At 40.4% G+C, this 25,986-nt stretch overlaps 1 protein-coding gene across 1 annotated transcript in view; it reads right to left on the reverse strand.

Annotated features, from left to right (window-relative positions):
* The window catches only part of ush2a (Usher syndrome 2A (autosomal recessive, mild)), a 204,730-nt gene extending 189,391 nt beyond the window's left edge, over positions 1-15,339 (reverse strand). Inside the window, exons 1-3 of the mRNA XM_080458072.1 lie at positions 15,131-15,339; positions 14,720-14,938; positions 10,776-10,944 (exon numbers count right to left, since the gene is read on the reverse strand). Of these exons, the coding sequence (XP_080314198.1) occupies positions 10,776-10,944; positions 14,720-14,938; positions 15,131-15,330 (588 nt within the window). The 5' untranslated portion in view covers positions 15,331-15,339. The remainder of the gene's footprint in view (positions 1-10,775; positions 10,945-14,719; positions 14,939-15,130) is intronic.
* Positions 15,340-25,986: the final 10,647 nt, after the last annotated feature.

Below are 25,986 nucleotides of genomic sequence, written 5' to 3' on the forward strand. Positions count from 1 at the left end.
GGCAGTTTATCTGAGTTGTTTAGTTGACATCTTTTCTTCTTATCATTCATTCATTATTCTTTCTATGCCAAACTCTGCATTACTTCTGAAAATGGTTTCAGGCTCTCTGGTCGTGAGCGCTTGCACTTGGTCATAAGGGATTCTATCAACTCCTCCAAACGAACCAAAATGAATTTGTTACACCACCGTTTTACTTCAAACTATGTGATTTAGTCAGTAGACTGATTTCAACAACAGTCATAAGAAACAATACTTATTATTATTATAATTATTATTATTATCCACACAAGTTTTTACACAGTGCTGTCCCCATTTGACCACCTCATCTCAGTCTCTGTATCTTTCATCTGTTTTTAACCGGCTACTTCTCCCTGCACTCACTTGAACCCCGCTGACACAGCTTTTGTTTTCCCTTTCTTGATACTCATCTTATACTCGTCTGTATCCTCCTGCTCGGCAATCTGCTCTAATCCCAGACTCCTGATTTTAGCCCCCACGCATCCTGCCTCAACAAATCCTCTCCTATGGGTGGTGTTGCCCTGTGACTGACTGAATGACTGACATGCCACTCACTGACCGCACACCTTCTAAAACAGCCAGAGCAATAGTCAATGCAGGGGTAAAGACACTGGCATAAAGGGGGGAAAAAGAGATCAAGAGGGGTGTCGAGGGGGATGATATAGAGTGAAGAGGTTAGTGAATTTCGATATTGGTAGAAATGCAGGACACATAAAGACATTAATACGATTTTCACAAAACATAGAAAGACAGCAAGATAGCAGCAAGCTGATTCTTGGTATTATCAAATTAGCAATGTAAAATGATGTGAAAGAAGTTTATGTAAAACAGTTGTACGTCATGACACTGGCAACTAATATTAAGGTTAATCTAATTTGTTTGAAAAGCTGTGGAGACAAAACAAATGACTGTAGCTACAACAGTGATGTCGGTAACGTGTTAATTAGTAACGCGTTACTCTGTTATGACCACTTTTTTCAGTAATGACTAATCTAATGTCACTATTTACAAACCAATAATCAGATTAAAGTTACTTGTCTAAGTCACCGTGCGTTACTATTGTAGTGTCATCAAAGTAATCAATTCAATGAAAGACTTTAGACTATATTTGTCCCCGGCGGGCAATTAAAAGGTCACATAGAGCAGGTAGTGCAAATAAATAAATAGATAAATAGTACAACAACAGACAACAACTAATTCTCTGGGTAAATAAATACCAGTAATACTAAAAATCTGATAATAAAACCATGAGTCAGATATAAATATAAGAAGGAATGTAGGTCAAAGGTTAGAATATGCATAAACATGAGGCCAGGCAGTGATCAGAACAGACTTTTTGGTCAAATTGGTTGTAATTGTTACATTGAGACGGGGGGGTGTTGTCGGCAGCTGCTGAAAGTAACTAAAAAGTTACTTGTAATCTAACTTACTTACTTCTAAAAACAAGTAATCAGTAAATTAACTAAGTTACTTAGTGAAGGAGTAACTAGTAATCAGTAACCGGATTACTTTTTCAAGGTAACTGTGGAAACACTGATCTATAATGAGAAGAAAAAAACAGACCAATAAAAACGTTACAATTGTGAGCGTTAAGGTTGGCTGACTACAGTGGTCCAGTGGTGATCACAGCATGCATATCCCCAGTTCAAGATGAGGCTTGGGACATATGCAGGAAATAAAGTGATAAAGAAGATACTCAGGGATGTCAGGGATTCCCAATATTCGCTGAAAGTGTTTTTATTTATTCTTAATTAAACAGAAGCAATTCCAGTAGGACAGTCAATATTGTTTCCCATCCAGATTTCAGATGATATATACATTTTTAAAATAAACGCAAAAAGAAGACAGGTGGCGTAGGGCTCGAAAAGGACAAAACTGGACCAAAACAGGCCAATTTAGCATGTTTGGGATTACATGGTGCAGATTTTATAGATTTATATCATAATGTTAAGATGCTTTTGTAAAACAGCTTCATTGATCCTCCACATGCAAACAAAAGTTAATAAAAATCAAAAGGTGTTTTATGAACTCATGCATCAACAGCTCAGTGCGTCTGCATCTCCAGGCACACTGTCACCTTTCTATCCCGCTCTCACTCACGCTCTGAGCCTCTCCCAGCTCTCGACTTGTCCTCCTCACCCACAACGAACTGTTAGCAGCTCTGATCTACGGCCAATATTCCCTACATCATATTAGCAGCACTGAAGTGTGTGAAGGAAGAGATAGGAAGAGTGGGAGAGGAAAAAAAGAGGGAGAGAAGGGGAAGGGGGGGTGGGGGGTGGGATGGGAGGGAGACACATTTGTTCTACTCATCTCAGCGCTAAAAGATACAATTACCTCTCACAGCATATTATCCATGTTTTATACCAGCCCAGGGCCCCAATGCCTTTGCCTTGCCGCGCTCTCCCCATGTAAGGCCCATATTTTAACACTAGCTATGACAGTTTATTTAAGAAAAGAAAATTGTCCCCGGGGAGATGGAGAGGGAGAGAGGAACAGAGGGTGTGAGCAAACTGAGAGGGAAAGAGGGAAGGACAAAAGAAGGTGGAGAGGGGGAGACATTGAAAGAGAGAGAGAGAATGAGCGATAGATGAGGTAGCAAGGGGGGGGGGGGGGGGGGGGGGGGGGAGAGAGAATTATCTCCCGGGAAAAACAGCAGAGGAAATAGAAAGAGAAAGAGAGGGAAGAGACTTATATAAGGGGACATACCGGGATTTTAATAAAGACAATAAGTCTCAAGCACTTTTTGTCTGAGCAGAAATAAGATACATTTTGAAGAAAAAACACAAACTGTACAACACAGAAAGAAAGACAGAAAGAAAGTGCCATGGTAGAGTTTTCTTATAAGTACATTTTTCTAACTTTGGCATTAGCACTTAGTCTATCAAAATAATATTTCCCGATACAAGAATGGGATATATGGACTTATTCCACTTATAAGCGTGCAAATAGAGGAGCAAATAACCAAACTGCCACAGTCTACAGCTAGTATAGTATTTCCTACGTCTCAAGTCTGTAACCACCAGTAATTCAGAGAAGTATCATTTAGTATATAACGTTTTCAGCCATGATTCTTGACACTATACATATGTCATTCACAATAATGAGCATGCTGTCATTGACATAATCTGTTAGTTAAGGAATCTATCCATCTATCTTCTTTGCAGCTTTGTCCTTTTCAGGGTTGTTGAGTGGTGAAGCCGATCTCACCTCACTATGATGAAAAGCAGAGCACACTCTGAACTGGTTCATCACAGTCGGGCACATTCAAACCTACAGACAATTTTGGAGCTCCAGTGAACTTCAAGCACATGCTTTTGGGCTCGGACAGGAAACCAATGTAGCTGGAGAACGCCAACATATGCAGAGGTAGAACTTGTAAACTCCACACAGAAAGCCCAACACTGATTTAAAGGGTGAACATTCTCTCTGTCACTACCACCATGTACCAATGTTTAGGAAGTATGAATAATATGGATATTTCATCATAAATTATGAACAAGAAACACTCAAGCCATGTCCTCTTGTACTCCAAATAGGCTTAATAACCCGCAACAAACTATTATTATGGATATTCCTAGAAGACGCTGCTCAGTGTAACATATGATGTATGGCAGTTTCATTTTATCCAAAGCACCTTCCAACACCCTTTGCTGCACTTTGTCAGCTATCATATCTCAAAGCTCCACTGGGAATGAAACCCCTAACCCTATCTATGTTGGTGCCTTGCTCTAGCTATTAAGATAGACACACACACACGGATGTGAAAGAAAGAAATGAATCGAAGGTTACGGTGGACATGTGCGCCCGTATGCGCAGCCCGCACACACACTCCCACAATGTAATTGATGCCAGTCTTGTGCCCTTTTGCCTCTGGTGCCAGCGGGCAGAGGGATAACAGAGAGGCGTTCGCTTCACCCCTGCATTATAACCTTGCCTCACCTTCACTCTCACACACACACACACACACACAGCATTTAGCGTAAACACAGAGTATTGAGTAGCATGTGAAAAAAATTCCTTGTTGTATTTACACATTATGCATGCACATGCGTTTTCACAGCAGGCAGACACAGACACACACACACACACACACACACACACACACACACACACACACACACACACACACACACACACACACACACACACACACACACACACACACACACACACACACACACACACACACACACACACACACACACACACACACACACACACACACACACACACACACAAAATATGTGATTCAAGGTGGGACACAGCTAAAAGCATCAGGAGCAGTGTATGGGACGCTGCATCACAATCGAGGCCTGGAATTGGGTAACCCTGCTCTAGATCTTGGTATAGCTTCTCTCCAGCTCAAGTTCAGCTAATGCAAGTGTCCTCAGACCATTGTGTAATGTTTTGAAGACTCATTTCACTTGTCTTCTCTTTTTATTTTGTCTTTACGTACAGTGAAGATTTCCACAAATCATGTATTGAATTCAGAACTTACCAAACAACCACAAGCAGGAGCTTCTCATTCAATGCCTGGCAAATTCACTGAGGAGAACATAGGTGTCTTCACTACTTGACACAGAATAGCAGTTAATGCTTGAGATCAAATTTGACATTTTTCAGTGTAAATAAAGTGGTGTGATCAGAGCACTGATCACTTTGCTCCACCACAGTAACATGCAACAAAATGCAACCATTACAATTGGTAAAAATAGAGTTAATGGGAATAGTTAAACTTGGTCAAATGAGAGATATGCGGTAGGAGAAGAGAAATACAATTACCTGTCTCAAAAAAGGTTGAATTTCTAAAGCTGGATAAACAGCAGCAGAATTCTTTCAAGATATCCAACCCACACAAAAGACAGGAAAAACAACACAATGTTCCTAAATTTCAAATGTTATATGACAGCAAATCATAGAATTTAGTACATAGAAACTATTGGCAATCAAATGGCGCAAACCTCGAAAGGTATCGTCGATTCCAAAGCAGCAGCTCATTTCATTTAAGTCATTACTAATTTTACTGAATTAATATAAATAAATAATTTGTTCATACTTAATCTAAATTCGAAAAGAGGCATAGGGGTATACATGGTTTGTAAACTGAGTGGAAAACTGTTTTGTTGGGTGGTTTGCAACATTCTCTTTTGCATGAATGTGTCAATTTTCCCATCCTTTCTGGGGTATCCTGAGATGCGAGAAATTCATAAAAATATATTCATGGTTTTTCAAGGAAGTATTAAACGTGTATTTAAAATGCTAGGCACTTTGCACAGAATACTATGGTACTAAGTTATATGTAACCTAATCTCCAATCGGCTGCCTTGTGCACCGCTCTGCTGTGCTCGCAAACAGATCTTAAATTATATATTGAAATAAACTGGTACATATCTAAGACCACTAGATGGCGCTCTATGACAACAAAATGCTGCTTCGGTACTACATTTTAATGGCAATACAAGCGGAATGTCGCCCAAAGTTGAAGCTACACAACAGAATTTAAAGTAAATATTGAAAAAAGCATATGCAGAATAAAATGGAAACAAAGGTTGGAGTGTCTGGGAAACTTGTGACGGACTGAAGAAAAGCAAAAAAACACTGTTAATGTGATGAAAAAAAAAAGACAAAAGCTAAAAGCACGATGGCCAGAGCTGCAACCAATTCACAGATGGTTCTGGAGCAGCAGCTGGTGGCCGAGGCTTATCGACGGTGCAGTTAAGTCCGGGCATGAAAAAATAAATGTGACTTCTACAGCAGTGCAAGATTGAGATTGAGGGTGGAGCTTGCTGACATGGTGTGATATCCAGCTTGAAGTAGCCATCTGGGGTCATAAAGGGATAGGACATGGTCAGAAACAATGCTTTGGGTAGACTGTGGCTTTTAAATGATGGTAATTTGATACTAAAGGGTCCATAGCAAACCAAAAAAAAGAACCCCCACATCATTACACTATCAGCAGAAAAAAATGACACAAAGCAGGATGCATCTGTGTATCACATTGTTAACAACGAATTCTGATCCTACCTTCTGAATGAGGCAGCGGACATCGATACGCATTAGACCAAATTTCTATTCTAACATTTTTGTGAGTCTGTGCAAACTGTAGTCTTCATTGACAGGAGGAACACCTGATGTGGTCTTCTGCTGCTGTAACACATCAGCTTCCAGGTTCCATGTGTTGAGCAGTCAGAGATTTCCTTTCGGCATACTTGGGATATGACGATGGTTCTTTTGAGTTGCTGTTGCATTTCTATCATCTTCAACCAGTCGGGCTATTCTCTTCTGAACTCTGGGACCAACAAGGCATTCTGGCGCAGAGATCTTCCACTCACTGGATATTTGTTTCATGAAATAGTTAAGAATCTTATTTCCAACATGGGATATGTTGTCCAAGTTTATGAGGTCTGACCATGTGCTTCTTCTTTGCAAAAAATACCAGTGATAGAAAGACAAAGGGGAGGACCATATCAGTAAAATGCTGTCAGGACTACAGGGACTGCAGATGGAAACTAGCTACGGCTACAATATGGTACGAAGCACCTTTTCTTTTATTTCAGATTAATGTTTTTGTACATGGTCCCTCAATAATAAACTAAATAAATAAATAAAATAGTCTCTCTCTCACTCTATACACACACATATATATATATATACACACCAAAAGATTATGTCCTGTGTGTAAGTGCGTATGCATACATACATATAAATATATAGGTATATATACATATATACATATACATATAAATGCAAATACACACAGGACAGAATCTTTTGGTGTAATTGTGCGTGAAAACATTCAATGAGGTCAATATGGCATGCTGTAGAGAAGTTTGAGAAGTCAAATCGAGGAAGAGCAGAGTAGCAGAGTAGCTGATGAGCTGTAAGGGTGTGAAGAACAAATTTTAGGGGCAATCTCAACAACGAACTTGCTCCCTACAATAAAAATGTGTGCGTTGCTTTCTTATGTTTTCCTCCAGTGCAGAGAGAGACTTACCCACTTTCCCCAATCCCACAACTTTTCCATTCCTCTCAAAAAGAGCAAGTGCAGTGTGTTAAAGTGTGAAACACCCATGTTGAACTGGGCTGTGATGGGACTGCTGTGACTGGCTGTCCTTGTTACTGCCTCATCTGATAATGCTGATTTGGTCAGGCACTAACAGACAGATCCCTCTGGGGGGTCATGAAGGCACGCAGTCAAATCTGTGGTACTCCAAAAGATAGTGGGCCAAGACTGTGAACCTTCTCTTTCTTTCATTCAAGACCCTTTTTATCTTTCACTACTCATTTCACCAATAACTCATCAAATCTATGGAAAATATGAAATTTCACACAGTACATCTTAAAATTTTTCAAACAATAACCACTACATAGGTTAACAACTGTACAGCGTCAATAAATATATGCAATATAGACAAATCTTTTGCTGCATGAGTGATTTGGTAAAACCTAACAGATTTCTTTCAAACGTGTCAAACAAAAGCAAACTCATTTAGATCCAGGACCTGATTTTCACATTCTTCCTGTTACATGCTTTGTGGATGACATGTAATAGTATGTGTATTCTGCCCTCAACTGCCCTCATCAGCAACTATAACACCAGTTGAATCCAACTTTCTTTCATCAACAGTACTGGTAAAGATGCTTTATATCTACCTACCACTACCAATTACCAAGACCTAAACTATTGCTAAAAAATACTGAAAGGTAAGTCCTACAGTCCACTTAATTCATAGCTATCACTTAACTGCACTGAACCACCTCCCCTCACTCCCCTCATCTCTCCCCCGTCAGTCCCTCCCTCCCCCAGGCTACATTTTTCTCCGCTATTCTCGACATCGTTACCATAATCAGATAAGACAACTACCTAGGGAGCACCAGCATCCCTACAGCACCTTGCTCCTGGCACCGTGTGTGTGTGTGTGTGTGTGTGTGTGTGTGTGTGTGTGTGTGTGTGTGTGTGTGTGTGTGTGTTGCTCCTGGCACTTGGAAACCCGTATTCCTTTTGACTGTCTTTTTTGGTGTTTTGATCTTCACAAACCGACAGATGACTGGTGTGTGTGTGTGTGTGTGTGTGTGTGTGTGTGTGTGTGTGTGTGTGTGTGTGTGTGTGTGTGTGTGTGTGTGTGTGTGTGTGTGTGTGTGTGAGTGTGTGTGTGAGTGCGTACGTGCGTGCGTGCGTGCGTGCGTGCGTGCACTATATGTATGTAAGAAAGGTTTCCAAATTACCCAGCTCCTTCATAGGGTAATGTCTGTATTGTGGCTGACAGACTGCTACAAATTATCACTGAACTGTGAGTGTGTGTCTGTGTTAGAAAGTGTGAGTATATAAGTGTGTGCGCCGGCATGAGAAAAGGAGTATGTGAATGGTGTTTGAGTGTCAAGGATGATTACGTTATACTTCTGAATGGTCAAAGCAGATCACATCACCATACCATTAAACAAAAGGCAGAAGGATTCTCACACACACACACACACACACACACACACACACACACACACACACACACACACACACACACACACACACACACACACACACACACACACACACACACACACACACACACACACACACACACACACACACACACACACACACACACACACACACACACACACACACACACACACACCTTCAAGCTACATCAACATGACACACTTTTAGTAGCAAAATACCTACGAGTCTTTTAGCCTCCGTGAACATGTATAACACACGTACAGTTTACTATACTTAGACATTTATGACAACCTTATCCCTACAAGGCATACATGCTCACTAACTACCAATTGAGCCATCAGCAACACCACATTTAGCCAACAACAAGTCGGACTGCCAGATTACTGTGCCATCATTTCCAATCAGCAGGCTTGTAAATTAAACTGTCAAGTTAGATTTTTGAAAAAGAAACAATGATTTTCTTTTAGAATATTGGCAAAACACATACCTCCTCATAACGCCTACCTTATCAACGTTATTGTTGACAGCCGAAATTAAAGAAACCTGCTTCAACTAGATGTAGTTGCATTAAGCACTCCCGCAATAAAGAAATACTTCATCTTTTAGAAAATGTGACAAAATTCTTTTTAAAATAGTAAAGACATTGTAAAAATTATAACAGCCTCTACTACTAATTTAACAGTTCTGCAGCTTATTTATAGGATCTGATTGTTGGATTTTCATTATCTCAAAAAGGCTCAGATTTTTTTTTTTACTCTTTTAATCACCTATTTTTCATTGTTGATCCCCATTCAAACCTTCTGCTTTGCATTTAAATCATCAAGCTAAAAAAAATCCTAAATTTGAACTAAACAAAATCCAAAACACAATTTTGATTAAAATGATCACATTGGCCGGGTTTCTGTCAGTTGTCAATTGTTGTCTGCATTCATTAAAACATGCATTTATTTATTGAATTCATGTAAAAAATGTCAAGTCTATATAACAATTGTGATAAAATATTACAAACAAAGCTTAGTAAAATTCAAGTCAGGCTAAAAAGAAATGGCCTCGAAGGTTTGACAGGCAAACATGCCAACCAAAACCTTATGTTGCCAAATATCTATAAAAAGGCTTGTCATGTTAATTATATTTACTATGATCCTGTAGTCTTGGTGGTATTCAGACATGCTGAAAGAGGGAGATTGTCCAGTGCAGAAGTTGGTAAAATGATACTCAACAACATCCCAGAAAAACACACAGACTGACAGAGAAATTCATTCATGTCCTAACTACTCTCTCCACTTCACTTGCTGCCATTTAGGATGATCTGAGCCCATGAAAGCCTTTTTCTGTTTATGAAGCCTCCCATGTCCAGCATCTGTTGCCTTTAGCCCTTTCTAGGTGATGCATAATTTAACCATAGACAAATAAAACAAAAACATACACATGTATAAAATCGAAGGTTTTGCTTTTTTTGCCAGTACAGCAAAAACATATTGATTTGTGGAAACCACGTCCTCAGCTTTGACGCTCATCCGACAAATGGGAAAAATAATAAATGAGTTCCATCCATGAGTATATAGCTGCAAAACATAACTGTTACAAACTATAGTAGAGGAATACGGAATTATTGGACAGTATGAATTGAAAACATCCCAGCAGGAGAAGAAAAACACTTTTATAATGCCTATAGATCCCAATAGCTGTTTACAATAATATCTGACAATATCAAAAACCAAAAAGCAAACATTCTTGCCTGATAAAGTGTATACAGTGGGTGAGTTGGGGAGGGTGCAATGTGGTCTGAATGTGCTTTCGGCTGTGACAGGATACTCATGCAGCTCCACTTTCACACCATTGTTGCAACAAAGGAAACATCGACCAAACATCTATTTGTGCATAATAACCCACAAACAAACAAAAGTTAATTGAGGTAACTTACGTCCTGCAGTTCTGTGGTTAGTTTTTCTAACGCTGGCACTTCTGAAATGCCATGTTGAGAATGTGTGGCAACATCTGTATGTGCCTGTGTGTCTGAAGTAACGTGCACGACCCTCGCCCCAGCAGCTGTTCCAAAACAGATGTTTTCCAGTGTAATTACCACAAGCTCATAAGAAAGATGAGGAAAGGAAGGCCTGAGAATGAAGGAATGATAAAGACAAAGACATACCGTGTGCCTGAACCTGAAGTTTTGGCGATTGCATTTGGCAGGTAAATACAAACCGGGTGAAACAAATGTACTTTTTACTAATGTGTTTCACTTGAATGTGTAGGGATCCCTTGTGCCACCCCGATAATCCCCAAACTCTCTTACCTGTAAAACAATATGTGTCCACGTCCCCAGCCTGAGCCTGCCCTCTGTCCTGAAGCTGGTGGTCAGGGGAGCCTGACTGCTGGACTGGCCATACTGCAAGGTAACAGCTTGCATGGACACTGTCAGAGAGAATACACAGCGTTTTCCCAACCTCTTCTCCAAAAGCATCCTGAGAGAGAGGAGGGGGAAAAAAAAAACTGTAAACATGACAATAATATAGCACACATTTCTTAAACAAGGGTCACCTGGGGATCTGCCAGTCAGGACTTGAATCTTGATTCGCAAACCAGAAAAGAAAAAGGAAAAAAGAGAGTCCATGGCCCGACGAGTAGAGCACCGCCACACAGTCTCTCATTTGACATTTTCACATGGAATATCAATATTTTACATGACTGCAAGGTTTCAGCTGCAGCACCAAGTGCAGACATGCACATGCGCCACGTGTCATATTAACCACCATCACTGACATTTTATGGGAAATCATGGCTTTTATGAACCCAGAGCAGCAAACCCTATAAATCACAGACAGATGCATGAGAGAGAAAAGGAGAATCTAAATGTATCTCTGAGCATGTGTGTGAAAGCCAGTATGAACGGAGAGATATAGAAGAATAAGTTCAAGAAGGATTATGTTTAATATGTTGTGGTTTACTGAACAAAAGTGTTTCTTGAATTAAAGACATTTCTTTTTTTTAAAAACAGGTTAATACCCTAATGATATTTAGTTTCAGATTAAAGTGTTCACAAAACAATGAACTACCTAGAACAGCCCAAGAAGACATTTCCAACTTGGTTTGTTTTTATTATAGAGCAATACAATAGTATTCAACAAATTGTTTAATCCATAACTCACTTGGGATATCTCTGTATAACATGTTTTGTTTCATTACGAGATATTATTATACGAGATATTAATTTTCACGATCATTGTCGTGAAATTTATTAGTTGTTACACTGTTTTGTCGACAAGTTAAAATAGCTACGGTTTAAAAATAAAAATTCTCACTATAACTAGAAGTGAAGCTTTGGTTAAAACTCTGGTTTGTCAGTAACAGGTGGCAGGCTCTGTTCATTGTTCAGATGAGGGGAGGGATGCGAAATCACAGAAAGAGAGGGAGAGACAAAGAGAGCAGGGTGAGGAGAGATGGACAGAGGTGAGGATAGAGACCTCTTTTCATCTGGCTTCTTTGATGGCAGCCACGATCGACTCAACAACAAAAGAATGATAGCCAACGACAGCACCAGAAAGAGAGCGAGGGAAAGAGTGAGAGGGGGGGGGGGGGGGGGACATTACTCCCATTCAGACGCATTCAGCCATACAGGTGTCATGTTCGGCAGACCCAGCCAACAAAACTCGTCTGTCATCTGAATCCCCAGACAGACAACTTCACAAACAAAAATCACAGAATGAAATTTAAAGAAGGCATCTGATCTCTGCCTGATCTGTCTCAGAGTCTAATTCAAGACTGAACAAGACCGAGACGTTTACCCCAACAGTCAGTGTGTTACTACAAGACACATGTAACCTGTCAGGCGTTGCACTCAATCTGTCTTCAAACCTGCTAAAGCACCGATTTCAGGTTTCTTTCACATAGGAATTAACGTATACACGAGAATATGCAAGACTATATCCAGAACTAATTATGATCATGAATTATCTTTACTCAGAGAGCTGACCAATACCAGGCCTTACCAAAACAATACGGTACAAGACGAAAATAACAAATGCAGGAGGGGGAGACTGAGGAATTGCTGGGAAAGAGGTAACATTTTCAGACTCAAGCGTCACATACTGAGATTGTAAAGCCAGCATGTTGGTGTTACAATATCCAACGGTACAAGTCACATTTAGTCTCTGAGCACATTGTTCAATATACAAATTAACTGTACCAGTTGAAAAAATAAGGTCTGTCAGTGTTGACACGTTTATGGCCATAAAATGCCAGAATAATGTGTCAATATTTGTGCGCCAAGTTAAAGACATGATTTATCCATTGAGATGTTAACTGAGTGAAGGTAATTCTGCCTTCTGCACACAATAAGAATAACAGCCTTTTTGTACTGATAGAAATAGACCGAGGCTGACCATTTTTTCCACTTTAGCACATTTCTTCTAAAATGACCTGCAGGCCATGCTCTTGTTGGGACATTTTTCTGTTCAACTCAAGTTCAGGAGGTAACTTTCTTTGTATAACTTTACTGTAACAACTACTTTACAGTTAGCTTACTCAACTATACAACATATATGGGGAATAAATACTTTTTAAAGTTAAAATGGAAATAAATGTGACATGCAACCAAACGACCAGGATTTGAAACATGAAAGAAATGTGTGAATAAAAGCAAATAATAGATTCGAAAAAAACAAAAAAGAACAATGATGGTTGTCAAAGTTGCACTGTTGAACCCTTGAGGTCTTTTAAGGTTTTGGAGTCACACATTCTGGAAGCAATAGATATGCAAGTCTGCTAAGCTACTGAGTTCACCAGACTCTTGTAGCGTCCTCCTTATCACTGCATGAAGTTGGAAGCTAAAAGCCACAAAAGAAATCGCTGGCATGTGACTCAGTTAAAGGCACTTTGATTAATGTTGGCACCAGATAGATACCACGTCACTTTTCTACACTTGATGTAAAGAAATGAGGAACAAAGAGACATTGTAGAATAAATTGCATTCACTGTTTTAACCGCACATTATAAGTATGTTAAGGGGTCAAGGCTAAATTGGTAGTGCTAGATTCCACTAGGAACCACTCTGATGAATACACGCCACAATGTCATGTATGTTTAGTCACATTACAGTTTCAGCACAAAGGCCTCCAGTTGTTTAAGCAATCTACTTGAACTCGTGCTATATGGAGGAAGAGATAGGGTTGCCATGCAATGCTAACGGATCTCTTTTTCTATTTCTTGTCAATGTGTGAGTGTGTGTGCGTGTGCGTGTGTGTGTTGCAAGCTGATCTGAAAGCTTGTAACTCTGCACCACAATTGCCCTCAGTGAAACATACCAGCGCACTCTCATCCCCTGTCTCTCACACAACATGTCTAAGTAGGACATGACAGCCAATTGTGTCCTGATAGCGACAGTGACCTAATCAGACCTGACCTGCTCTACGTTACGTTACCAGATCAATATCGCCGGGTTTTCACAGTCTTGGCAATATTTCAAAATCATATCTAACATCAGTCAAAATGTAATACTATTTTATCTGTATACCTGCATTATTAACTTCTATCTTTAATTCACGATTAGATTAGTTCATCAACTGTAAACATACGTTAATATCAAACATTGAAATGTCAGAAAAATTCTCCGAAACACAATTCAATTAGATTGTGTGCTTCAGTGAATGAGAGAACTTTGTGGAAATCGAGGAGCAACAAACTTATTTACCAGCTACAGCTGGAGCAACTGAAGCAGTTTAGTTTGCATTGAGTTAGGAATGCACAATACGTATTGGTATGATTTATTTAATGTGTCTATTGTAAAATGTGTTGAACTATTATTTTGATTAAACAATGACTGAGTTGCCAGTATATGCTTGCTGTGGTCCCAAGAGGGCAAATACAGCAGGGACATCATCACACCATACGTATCGACCTGTAGCTCAGGCTCTCTTTACACGAAGAGCTCGGCTAATCAAAACATGTTGGAAGGTTTACACAATGCGGCTCATTTGTTATTTGCAGGTGCAAATGAGAGAAGCAAACTATCTATCATGTCCATCATCTTCCATATGTACCATAATAAGTTTGCCATTTCTTTAGATGAGTCACTACCCAAAAAGAAATTAAAATTATGTTTTGAAAAAAAAAAAAAGTGCTCTGAATTATTGATTTAGAATCAGCCATCTGTCTTTCACAAATTAAACAAACACTTTGCCTTGCTGGAAAACAAATGTATTGACGAATCAGTACAAGTAAAATAAGGTCAATTGAACTCACATCTCCTCAGAAGAGTTTGGTTTTATCCACAAAGCCAAGGTAAGAGATCCCAGTGCTCCAAGTGTCTGTGAAGGGGGAGAGACCAGACATCCATCCTGACCTGGCCGGAACAGCAAACTACTCTCTCCGCCAGAAACCCCATCTGAACTGCTCGTGGTTCCGGTCTCCCTCTGAGTCCAAAGATGAATGTCACTGGTGTCCTCTGTTACACAGGTACCCCTGGAGGAATTAAGTCTGAATATGTCAATGAGTTCCCACACAGAGCAAGCAAGTAAATATATACAAGAGTCCAATAGTGTTGTCGTCAATATAGTCCAAGTTCACCATTGCTTTTTCTTCATTTTCATAGACTCACATGTCAGCAGGTATCATGAATTTCATAACATCCTAAGATATATTGAGTTGTGCTACCTGTGTGCAGCTAATAGCAGAGGGGCATATGGAGGGGTGGAGGATCTATAGGGACACTCCTGGACACAGAAGGCTGGATGACATGCCAGCAGTTCAGTGTGTGAAGAAGGTGGCTGACAGTAGCTGCTCCGCTCGGGAACTCCACAGGTAAAGCGAGGCGGTGAGGTGGACACAGGCTTGAAGGCAGCAATGTTCTCCATTCGTGGGAAATTTCCCTACAAAAACAAAAGTTTTGTTTGTGGCAAGAGTAACCAGCAAAATTCAGACACCGCTGTCACCTCTAAAGCTGTTATAGGGGCTCTCTGGGACCAGGATAGGAATCCCCTTTCTGTGTGATGCTGGAAAATCTTAATTTAGCTTATTTAATAATATGCACAGTACACACTGTCTTGTCATCTTACCACATAGCAGAAATCACTATCCTACAACAGAGTAGAGAGAGTATTTTAAGAATCCTAATCCATACAGGATGTTTACAATCAGTCTTTCAGTTTTAGGATCATAGCCAATATTGTTTGTTTTTTTATTACTGTTTTTATATTGTCATTTTTAAACCCTATAAGCTTTATCTTTAATCTTGTTGTATCTTGCTCTCTGACTTGTATAGCTGGGCTACTTACAATGTCCTGACATGTCCCTCTTTCCCATGGTTAAATATGTTTCCTTGACAGATGGATTGATTGTTTATGTTGTGACTGACTATGCACAAATGTACATTGGGAAGCTCCAGGTGAATTACCCCTTGTGGGATGAATAAAGCTGTCTGAGCTGAACGGAACTCTTACCTGTGATGATGCAGGTTTTGGACAAAGGCTGGCAAAGAAGAGAGGCAACCAAAAAAAGACACGATGGCACTTTATCTTCATGACATTCATCTTCTTCTTCATTGGTACATCAGGGATATTTTCCAGAGGCAAAGACCACAAAAAATCAGGCCAGCACTTCTTCTTCATCATCCTCTCCTTTCTTGAAATGATCTCACCTTCTCTTTTGGTGAATGGCAGCATCCTGGATACAGCAGCTTCACTTTGGTACTTTCTTTTAAGTCCCTTTGTTCCACGTACATGTGAATTGTTTCGGAATTCTTCTTTCTTACACAAGTTATACAGCAGCTCTCCTCCTCTGACCAGCCTCTGTCGTTTAACTTCCATGCTCCAGGTGAACCAACTCCAGTGAAAATTTCCTCCCTTGGTTTTCCAGTGTTCCCCCTCTTCAGTCCCTTTTAGGCCACTGACCTCCAGACACGGTGGAGCTGGACTCGGTGAGGGTTCCTGCATGGTCCTGGGTCCGAGAGGCTCAGAAGAAGGGCGAATCCAGAACATTCCCAGAGGCAGAGGGATGTTGAAGAACATGGATTCCTCTTCGAAGCTTTCCAGTGGTGCTTGAATAAGTGATGACTGTCATGGTTTCATGGTTCCAGGGTTACAGGAACATTTTTTACAGGCCAGTGCCCCTTGGGTGACGCTACAAAGCTTAGCTTTCTGTTACACTGTCCCTGTCCCTCACACTCTCACACACACACACACACAAACCACAACCAAAGCCTTCACATGATAGGTAGGATTTCACCATCTAGAGAGGGAAAAGAGAGAAGGGGAGAAGGAAAGAGAGACGTGGTCAGACCAAAATCCAACACTAGACAAATCTGAGGAGAGTGAAATGCCATGCAGGCTATTCCCTGGCCAAAGCCTACACTATCATGTACAGCTTGATGGAGGTACAGCTCAACGGATACTGCTACATTGCTTTCTCCTTTTCTTCATTTCCCATTGAATTAAACATGCCCTTATTCCCGTGGCCTCCAGGTTTGATCCAACTAAACGGGTTTTCACATAGGTTTGTTGGAAATTGAGGCTTAGGCCAAAGCTCTCTTCATTACAATACTTAGCAGCTTCAATTTCATATTTTTGACACACAAAATAAAGGCCAGCCGTCCCACCAACTCCAGCGTTATACATCACTTGGTGAAGGCTCTTTCCTATAATGTCTCCTAGAAAATAGGGAAGCGAGACTGCATGTCGTGCCAATTTGTAAATATATGCAGATGGCATGTGACAGCTCCAAAAGGTTTACCTGTTGTTGTTGTTGTTGTTGTTGTTGTTGTTGTTGTTCACGCGGAGCTCTATCCCCATCACCAGCGCAGCGCAGCGCAGCGCAGACACGTCCAACCTGTTGCTCCGATAGCAGCAGCCTCGCGCTCTGCTACCTGCGCCTCCGCACACCTGTCTGTCCCTCAGCGATAATAACAGACGCTGCAGCCGGAGAAAAAATAGTCCTGTCCGAAGATGGTTGAACTTCTCTTTTCCCGATGTAAGTAGTCCATTGTTGACGAGACAAACTGCATGACAGTTCAACTAAAACTTGTCCAAAGCCCCTCCCTTCTCCTCTCCGCCTTACCTCTTTCATTCAGAACATGCGGCGCTAAGCAGATTACCCCCGAGCTGCCATCTGGCCAGCAGCGCCGGCGGCGGCAGGATACCGCGCACAAAAGTAACGCCGCTGTAACGTTACCCTCTCGAGAAGGAAGTAACGGGAATTTAAGAGGCCCGTGAGAGCCAACACTGCGACATATCCGTTTTACATCTGTTACAGAACACCAAAGATTGTCTTTGACAGCGACGCATTAATATGTGATTTGAATAATTACCCCCTGCCTGGCTGTAATGCTTTACCCCCCACCTGCGTGGGATGCGTCTGGGGTTCAGACAAGTGGCACTCAGAGGGAAGATGAACACTTCTGCCTCTGCTAGGCAACGGTGATCAGCTCCGGCCACTCACAAGAAATCATCTCTTGGCCTCCCCGTCATGTTTATTTATACCAATGCTTTATGATACTTGAAATTAATCACACGGCTTTCTAGTTGCATATACACAAGCTCTGGTGGTTTGAGTATCATCTATGTGTCATTTGTACACCTTGTATCCGTCTGTCTGTCTGTTTCACAATAACCGGGGTTATTTACAAATAAGTATGTCTGTAACCATGTGTAACTTTAAGATTTAGTTTCTGTATTTTTTTTTTTATTTAAAAATAGATTTTTTTTGAGAACAGCAACAACAACAAAAAAAGAACTTCCAACATCTCACAAGTACACATTTTTTCTTATGGTTTCCACAGTATAAAAACAAAGTTGAACATCCCCTCCTTCAAGTGATTGTAGGACAACTCGTCCACAAAACTGGAACCCCGGACAACTCGTCCACTGATGAGATTTCTGAATTTTTTGGGAGAAAATAAATCCTGTACAATGTACTTTTCACATTTTATTTCTAATTGATATTTTAGATATGTTTCCTATATCTAATATATGTCCATATATATTTAGTATAGTATCATATGGCTTTGTTTGGAAATATTGGGTCAGTGTATCTACTAATATCAACTCATGACTGTTTAAAGAAAAACATTTAGTTGTGATGCTTAAATCTCAATGTACTGGGTAAAACACACTCTTTACCAAGTTTAGAGTCATGGGCAGCTGGAGAAGGACATCTCTCTCTCTCTCTCTCTCTCTCTCTCTCTCTCTCTCTCTCTCTCTCTCTCTCTCTCTCTCTCTCTCTCTCTCTCTTCTCGCTCTCTCTTCTGAAATCAAATATTATTGCATAAACTTCAGACATTGGAACTCTTGATAAATAAAAGGAGTAGCCGTGTTCATTCCAAAGTATGTAAAGACAAAATGTAACTTTAAATGCTGCATCAAATGCACATCCTTGTTGATGAAACAACAGTAACCAATTAGTCTCCAAATTATTTGTAAAGCGGGAAGGAGCACCAGGCTTTAGATCCGTCTTTCCGAGTCTGGTTTTCACTTAGCCAAATAAATCGATATTAATGCAAAGAATGCAAACAAATTTTCAAGATGAATGAAAATGAGTCCCATGAAATTGTAATAATGAGCCAAAGGAGTTGGCAGAGGTTCACTGAGCAATTTAATAAAAGTCACCAGGGAAGTACAGCGATGTCTGAAATTAATTGGGTCCTGGTAACACGTAACAAGGAATTACTAACTGTCTGTGAAGAGGCTATCAATGCCAATGTTACCATGTGATGCAGTACATATTTTCTGTGAATGTTCTTTGATATAAGGCTCATCATTTACGTTCTGAATTTTAGTATCAATTTTGAGCGTTTTATAAATACTCTATTAAGTGAAAAACAATAGGAGGTCATTATAAGAAAATCACAGCACTGATGCCACTTTAGGCCGGAAAATAAAATGTTCCCAATTACAATTCTACATGCTTTTACATGCACAAAGCCTCCAGACCATCCACTGGCAAACAATAAACAATCCACTTAACATAAACACATAAACATCACAAACCAAGGTGCAAATTTAAGTATACGGTAGTTTAGACCTGCTCTGTGTGCTTAAGCACATCACATTTAAATTGTGTAAACATTTTACAAAAAGGAAACCCTATCCTATATTATCCCTGCCGACAAGTTTTTACGTTATCATACTAATCGCGTTTGAACAGCTGCAATTTGCTTTGGTTGAACAAAGGCATTCTAACTAGGTTTTAATTAAGTGTTCCTAATGACCTTAAGGAGATTAGAGGTTCGCCTTCTAATCAATACCAGGCAGAGAGGAGCAAAGGGAGGAGAGGGGAGGTGACTAGGGGCTAGGATGGAGAAGTAAATGGGTGGAGTACGAGAGATTGGTTAAAGGTTGGTTTGTTTCTTATGTAAATGTGTTTGTGTGTGTGTGTCGTCATGTAATAGATATAAATTTGAAACTTGTCTTTTCTACCTGAAGGTGAAAAAAAAAAAGAAAAAAGTACAGTGAGCTACAACCACATATGGGGCTTCAGGTTTTATGCGGGAAACAGCTTGTTAGACACCTTTTTTTGCATCTCAGCTAATATTTCTCTCCCGTTTTCCATTTCTCCCCTAAGTGGGTGAAAATGACATCACACCACTGAGTCAGATAGGCTACGATCATCAAGAGCTTTGTTAGTCAAGAAGAGTTTCTCTTATCCTCTCCTTATAAGACATTTGCATAGATTTGCACAGAGTGTGTCCACATAACAAAGAATCTACTCATACATTGATTGTACTAATTTATTCAGCCGGGCACATTCAGTTCCAGAGATTGAAGTGCCATCACACAAACGGGATTAAAACTGGACAACGATCATACAATTAATAATGCCTCATTTTCTAAATTACTCGTGTATGACTTATATTTTTGCTAAATTGTGTTTGCTGGTCTAATAACATTAAGGCTAATATGGTAAATGTGGGCTGTAAATGTACCATCTCTCTGAGTCTGCAGAGCAGCATGAATATGTATGGAGATATCCTTGGCCTCGCTGCTGATTAGGAAAAGTGGAATAAATTGGTGGTTGGGCTGCATTTTTTTTCCCCCAAGACAAAACACAATATTAGGTTTTCGTTATGAAGATGTTGTGCAGACATGCAGACATGCAGGCTAGCATGTGCATGCGTGCGCACACCCTACACACACGCACAGACACACACACGCCCACCCGCCCACACGTTTCCATATTTTTCTGGACAATGCATTGACTGCAGACTCCTCACTGGAGCCCCAACAATAACTATCTTTTGTCTAACCTTAGCCTTAACCCGGGAGCAAACTTGCTCAAAATCCAATTCTAACCCTGAAATACAAGCCCCCCTGTAGATAGGCCATATCTGTACACCTGCCTGTTGTCTTCATGACCCGAAAGAATAATATTATGGGAGCATTAGCAGCGACTAGTTTGGGATATTTAACAGTATGTGTGCTCCGAAATGTTAGCATTTACATGTGATTTGGGATTTTTCTTTTAAACAATATCAATCGCTGTTTACAGTCAGTATCGATCCAAAACTATTCTAGTCACGAACAGCATTTTGCCTGGTAACAATTAAACAAAATGCAAGTTGTTTCTTCACTAATTAGGAACTTAATTTACCTAAATATAAATGACATTTCTGGAATTAAAAAATAAACAAAAAATCTAGACTGGCCTAGTACTTCATAAAAGCTTGACACTATAAAGTTATACAAAAATAAAAGATTACAATAAAATGAAGTATTTTTTTTACAGTCTTGCTAATTTGAGTTTTGTGCTGCAGAAAAGAAATCCTCGTGTTGTGACGTGATTTTTCAACATGCAGTTTGGGTCAGAGAGGTTGAATCCTGGAGATGTTTGGGACTTGCAGGTTTCTGGGCATAGCTGAGCTCAAACTGACTATATTGTCCATACCGTCACACAAATGTGTAGAACACCTAATAATGGTCCATTTGTTACAATCAGGTATATAAGAACAGGCAGAACTGTGGTCCTGCAGGACTAAGAACTGACGACTCGGTTTAGTAATGCGTTTGTGAAACAAGACATAACTTTAAGTTCCCCTCGCAGAAATTCATACTTGTTCTGAATGTAGAGCAGAGGTGTCAAACTCATTTTAGTTTAGGCATTACATACAGTTGAAAGTGATTTTGAGGGGACCAGAGCAGCAAAAATATGGCATAATAATTCAAAAGATGATGACCATTCAAGAAGTGTTCAATAGTTTTGGTGCAGTTTGAAATGTGATCTCCCACAGTGTTTTTCTGCTGAAACCAAATAAAATCCTATGCCACACATGTGCAACTTTCAAATGTTTTTAAAAATCACAATACAGCTTTCACACTTGCATCACAACATGAATTTCTGCTCACTACCATTTTAGTACTTTAACATTAGCAGTTGATGAGTCTTACACTTATTCTAATACTTGGCAGATTATCTGTGGAGTAAGTCTGCCGAAGTAATTTTGAAAATGAACTAATTTAAAGGGGACATATCATGCTAAATCCACTTTTTTAGCCCTTAAATGCATTTTGTTGTATATTTAGAGTGTTTAGAAGTACAGAAAAGTTCAAAGTAGTCTCTTCAGGTGCTCCGTTGATATCTTTATATTCTGTTTTGGTCATATTTTGCGATCGGTTTCGATTTTTCTATTCTCTATTACGTTTTTTGAACAATGACGTCACAGTATTCTCAGCGGAACTGCCAAATTAGGACATCGACATTTCGAGCAATCCACCATTTTTGTTTCTCACTGCGATTTTGTAGTCCAACCGAAGTTACGAGAGGATAAGTCGAAATGTTCGGTTGTTGGATGTAGTAACCCACAAGCTTCGTTACACCGTCTCCCAGCATCAGAACCTTTTCGAAGTGCCTGGTTGAGTTTTATTTTTCACAGAAATGTACCCACATCTGTGGGTAAGGTCATTTTTGTGTGCGCGAAGCACTTTAAGGACGACTGCTTCAGCAACCTCCGCCAGTATAAAGAAGGATTTGCCGAAAGACTTCGTCTGATTGAGCGGTCAGTTCCTTCTATCTATGGAGACGACGAACAGAGCACTTCGGTAAGCTGTATATAACGCTAAAAAGTGTGATGATAAGACGTCCCTGTCATTGTTTTGTTAGCATTAGCAGTTGCACCGTCTTCATATGTTAGCGCTGTGTGCTCGTTTTAGATTATAATGTAACTTCTGTGTTAAATAGTCGTTGTAATACAGGCAGTATTGTAGTAGTGGGCATGGATGGAGAAGTTAGTGTAAATATAGTAACACACCATTGCGTTACATCCATATGAAGACGTTGTTCTGCAGCTGCATCATCGTCATTTTCATCTCGCTCCGCCGGGTCCGACTCTGGCTCCAACATGTATGGCTGGATGGACAAATCTTCCGTTGTTGACATTTTGTAAATAATGTGTGAATATAAAGTTTCTGCGCCGCTAGATAATTGTATCTGTTCTATCAAACTACAAAGATGGCCGAACAGGGTGACGTTGAACCGAGTGTCACCTCTGCAACCTGGAGAGGAGGCGGGGTATGAAGTGTCTCATTTGCATTTGAAGAGACCGCCCCAAAACGAGTTGTTCTCAGAAGCACATCAGAAAAGGGGTTGAAAAGGGGCCTGTGGAGCTATAATAATGAGGAATTCAGACCCAAGCATTGCAGTTCCGCTTTATATAGACCACAACTGCATGATTTATATGTAAAGAGGAAGGATTTAAAAGCATGATATGTCTCCTTTAATTTGCAAATAAGAAAATGTCATCTCACAATAAGGAGCCAACTCTGAAGTCCAAAGCTTTCCGTTGGGCGAACCAAACACAAACTGAGGTCACATTTACACATCCCCAGGTTCTTACAAAAACTGATACTTCCCCCTCTACGTTTACATTTGCTGACAAAAAAAACCAACCTTAATTTACATAGACTTGCAACAACAATAGTCCCAACACAAGTCATAACACAACAAAAAAAGCCTCAACACAACAGCAAAAGCCCAAACTCGACAACAAATGTCAACATAATAAAAAAGCCACAGAACAACAAAAAAAAAGTCACAACAGAAAGAGTCAAAACACAACAACCAAAGTGTCATGGACCAGGACGGGACCCAAATGCAGAATCAAACACCAGAGATGAGTTCAAAATAGTTTATCAACAATTTTCAAAGTCGAGGTCAAGAGATGAGCAAAAGGTCCAAAATACCAGAGAACAGGAACACTACATGGCTAGCGAGACGCTGGATGTCCGACACGAAGTACGAAGACGATCTGGCACAGACACACTGGGAGAAGGGGTTAATATACACGAGGAGATGAGACACAGGTGGAAAACATTGAGGTAATGGCGTGAGGAGGAGAGTTAATTGGAAATGTGAGGGGAGACACATACAAACGTCAGACACAAGACTAAGGCCGTTTTCCAATACCTATACTTGTCCATACTTGTGTTCTCGTGTACCCTTGAAACGTCATCAGTGGGAGACCAAGTACTCACCCAATTCTTAGGCCGTTTCTCATCGAGTACGCATGGAATACCCCGATGTATTCTCGCTCCGCCCACTTTATCGAGGATGCATCGACACCGGACCTGTGTAGGCTTGGGAAGACAAATTACCCATAATGCTTTTGGCAAGAGATAGTGGAGGAGATCCGCACTTCTGAGGACGCCCTGTCAGTAGTTACTCATGACGTATGCCAGTATGCACTGGCGTTCTAAGAATTGGAAAACGGCCTAAGAGACACCAGGAGTGCTGACAAAAAGCCACAACACAACAGCAAAAGTCACGTCATGACAACAAGAGTCACAACACAACAAAAAAGCAAACACAGAGAAATATCAGTTTTTTTTAAATACCTTGGTACGTGTAAATTTGGCAGGGGATGGCACCTGTACACATTGGGAGAGGGGAGACAGTGAGGCACAGCTGAAAATAATGGGGGATATCAGGGTGAGGGGCAAATGAGGCTGATCAAAAAGACATCAGCGATGTGGGGTAGAATGATACACACTAACACAAAAGTAAAACCAGACATAGGTTACAACTCCACACATAGCATAGTTATGGTTTTACACAAAAGCTATTTAAATACACTTACAACAAGTTCAGTTCTCAGAATGTATTTCAATAAAATAATCCTTAATTTCCCCTTTATTCCATATTTGTATTTATCGTGACTTTAAAAAAATTCGAACCTCAAATTTGTCCTGCTTCTGAGCCCACCCTGAGGCTCTCTGGCACTCCTCAGGGGAGGCCTTCCTCACTGTCTGAAAACCAGTTTTTCAACCAAAGTTTTCCCATTTTTCACTGTCCTACTGTCAAACCTAATTAACAATCACTTGTCATCAAATCTGCATATGCATCACATCTCACAAACACCCCAGCAACATGCATGCTCGGCAAACACGCTGCTGTGAGAGAAAATGTAGTTTGCTGTGCTGATGTAAGGTTTATTTTAGGCTATCTCTTCCATTCTGCTCTGACACATGCGTCATCCTGCTGTCTATACTCTCTATTTTGGTCACTTCTGTCCTCCAATCACACACTTCTCCCACACGTCCCACACTCCACAGGCACCACTCATTCCTTTCTTCATTCTCCTCCTCCCTGTGCCCTCAAACTCTGTCACTGTCCTGCTTCTCCTTAAATGTCCTCGTATGTGTGTGTGTGTGTGTGTGTGTGTGTGTGTGTGTGTGTGTGTGTGTGTGTGTGTGTGTGTGTGTGTGTATACACACAGAGTGAGAGAGAGAGAGAGAGAGAGAGAGAGAGAGAGAGAGAGAGAGAGAAATACTGTATATAATCGGCCACAGCCACCCGCTCTACATATAGGACATAAGCTGTATACCAAAGAATGAGCGAGAAAGTGACTCACTGATCCAAACCACTAGGATCTACAGTACTGACATAGGGATGTCATTTGGGTTTGTCAGTTGTGGTCAGATGGTATCAAAGAGAGGCATGATGGTCAGAACTGAAGGGGTCGACCAACCAAAGGGCAACACAGGGGTTATCCAGGATAACTACCAGTATCTTTGATCTTGCAGGTTAATGGAAACTAAAAGGAGGCTGCAAGGAAGTCAATCACAACCCAATTCCTCCAGAGAGTGAGACAAGTGTTAAGAAGTCAGTTAAATGGTAAAAGAAACCAAGGTCCAGGCCATCAACATGTTTGCACTGGTAGTCAACAGATACCAAGCTGAGAGATGGTCAAGCAGAAGAACCACCGTATAGATCAGGGGTGTCAAACATAAAGCCTGTGGACCAAAACTGGCGCACAAGTGGCTTCAATCCGGCCTGCCAAACCACCAAGCAATTAGTAAAAAGCCTTTGTCATAAAGCCATGCTGTCAGGGTGAGTTTGTAATAAAATAAGAGCAGAATGCAACAGCTATAGAAGATGTTTTTTGGGGCATCTCACTATATTTTGCATCAGAAGGTTTCATTATAATGGGCATTCTGTTGAGATTATAGTATTTTTAACAGACAAAATTTTGGTTTTGATTTTGTGAAAATATAGACATTTTCATTATCACAAAAACCCAAATAGATAAA

Source organism: Lipophrys pholis (assembly GCF_963383615.2).
Source record: "Lipophrys pholis genome assembly, chromosome: 2".
NCBI lineage: Eukaryota > Metazoa > Chordata > Actinopteri > Blenniiformes > Blenniidae > Lipophrys > Lipophrys pholis.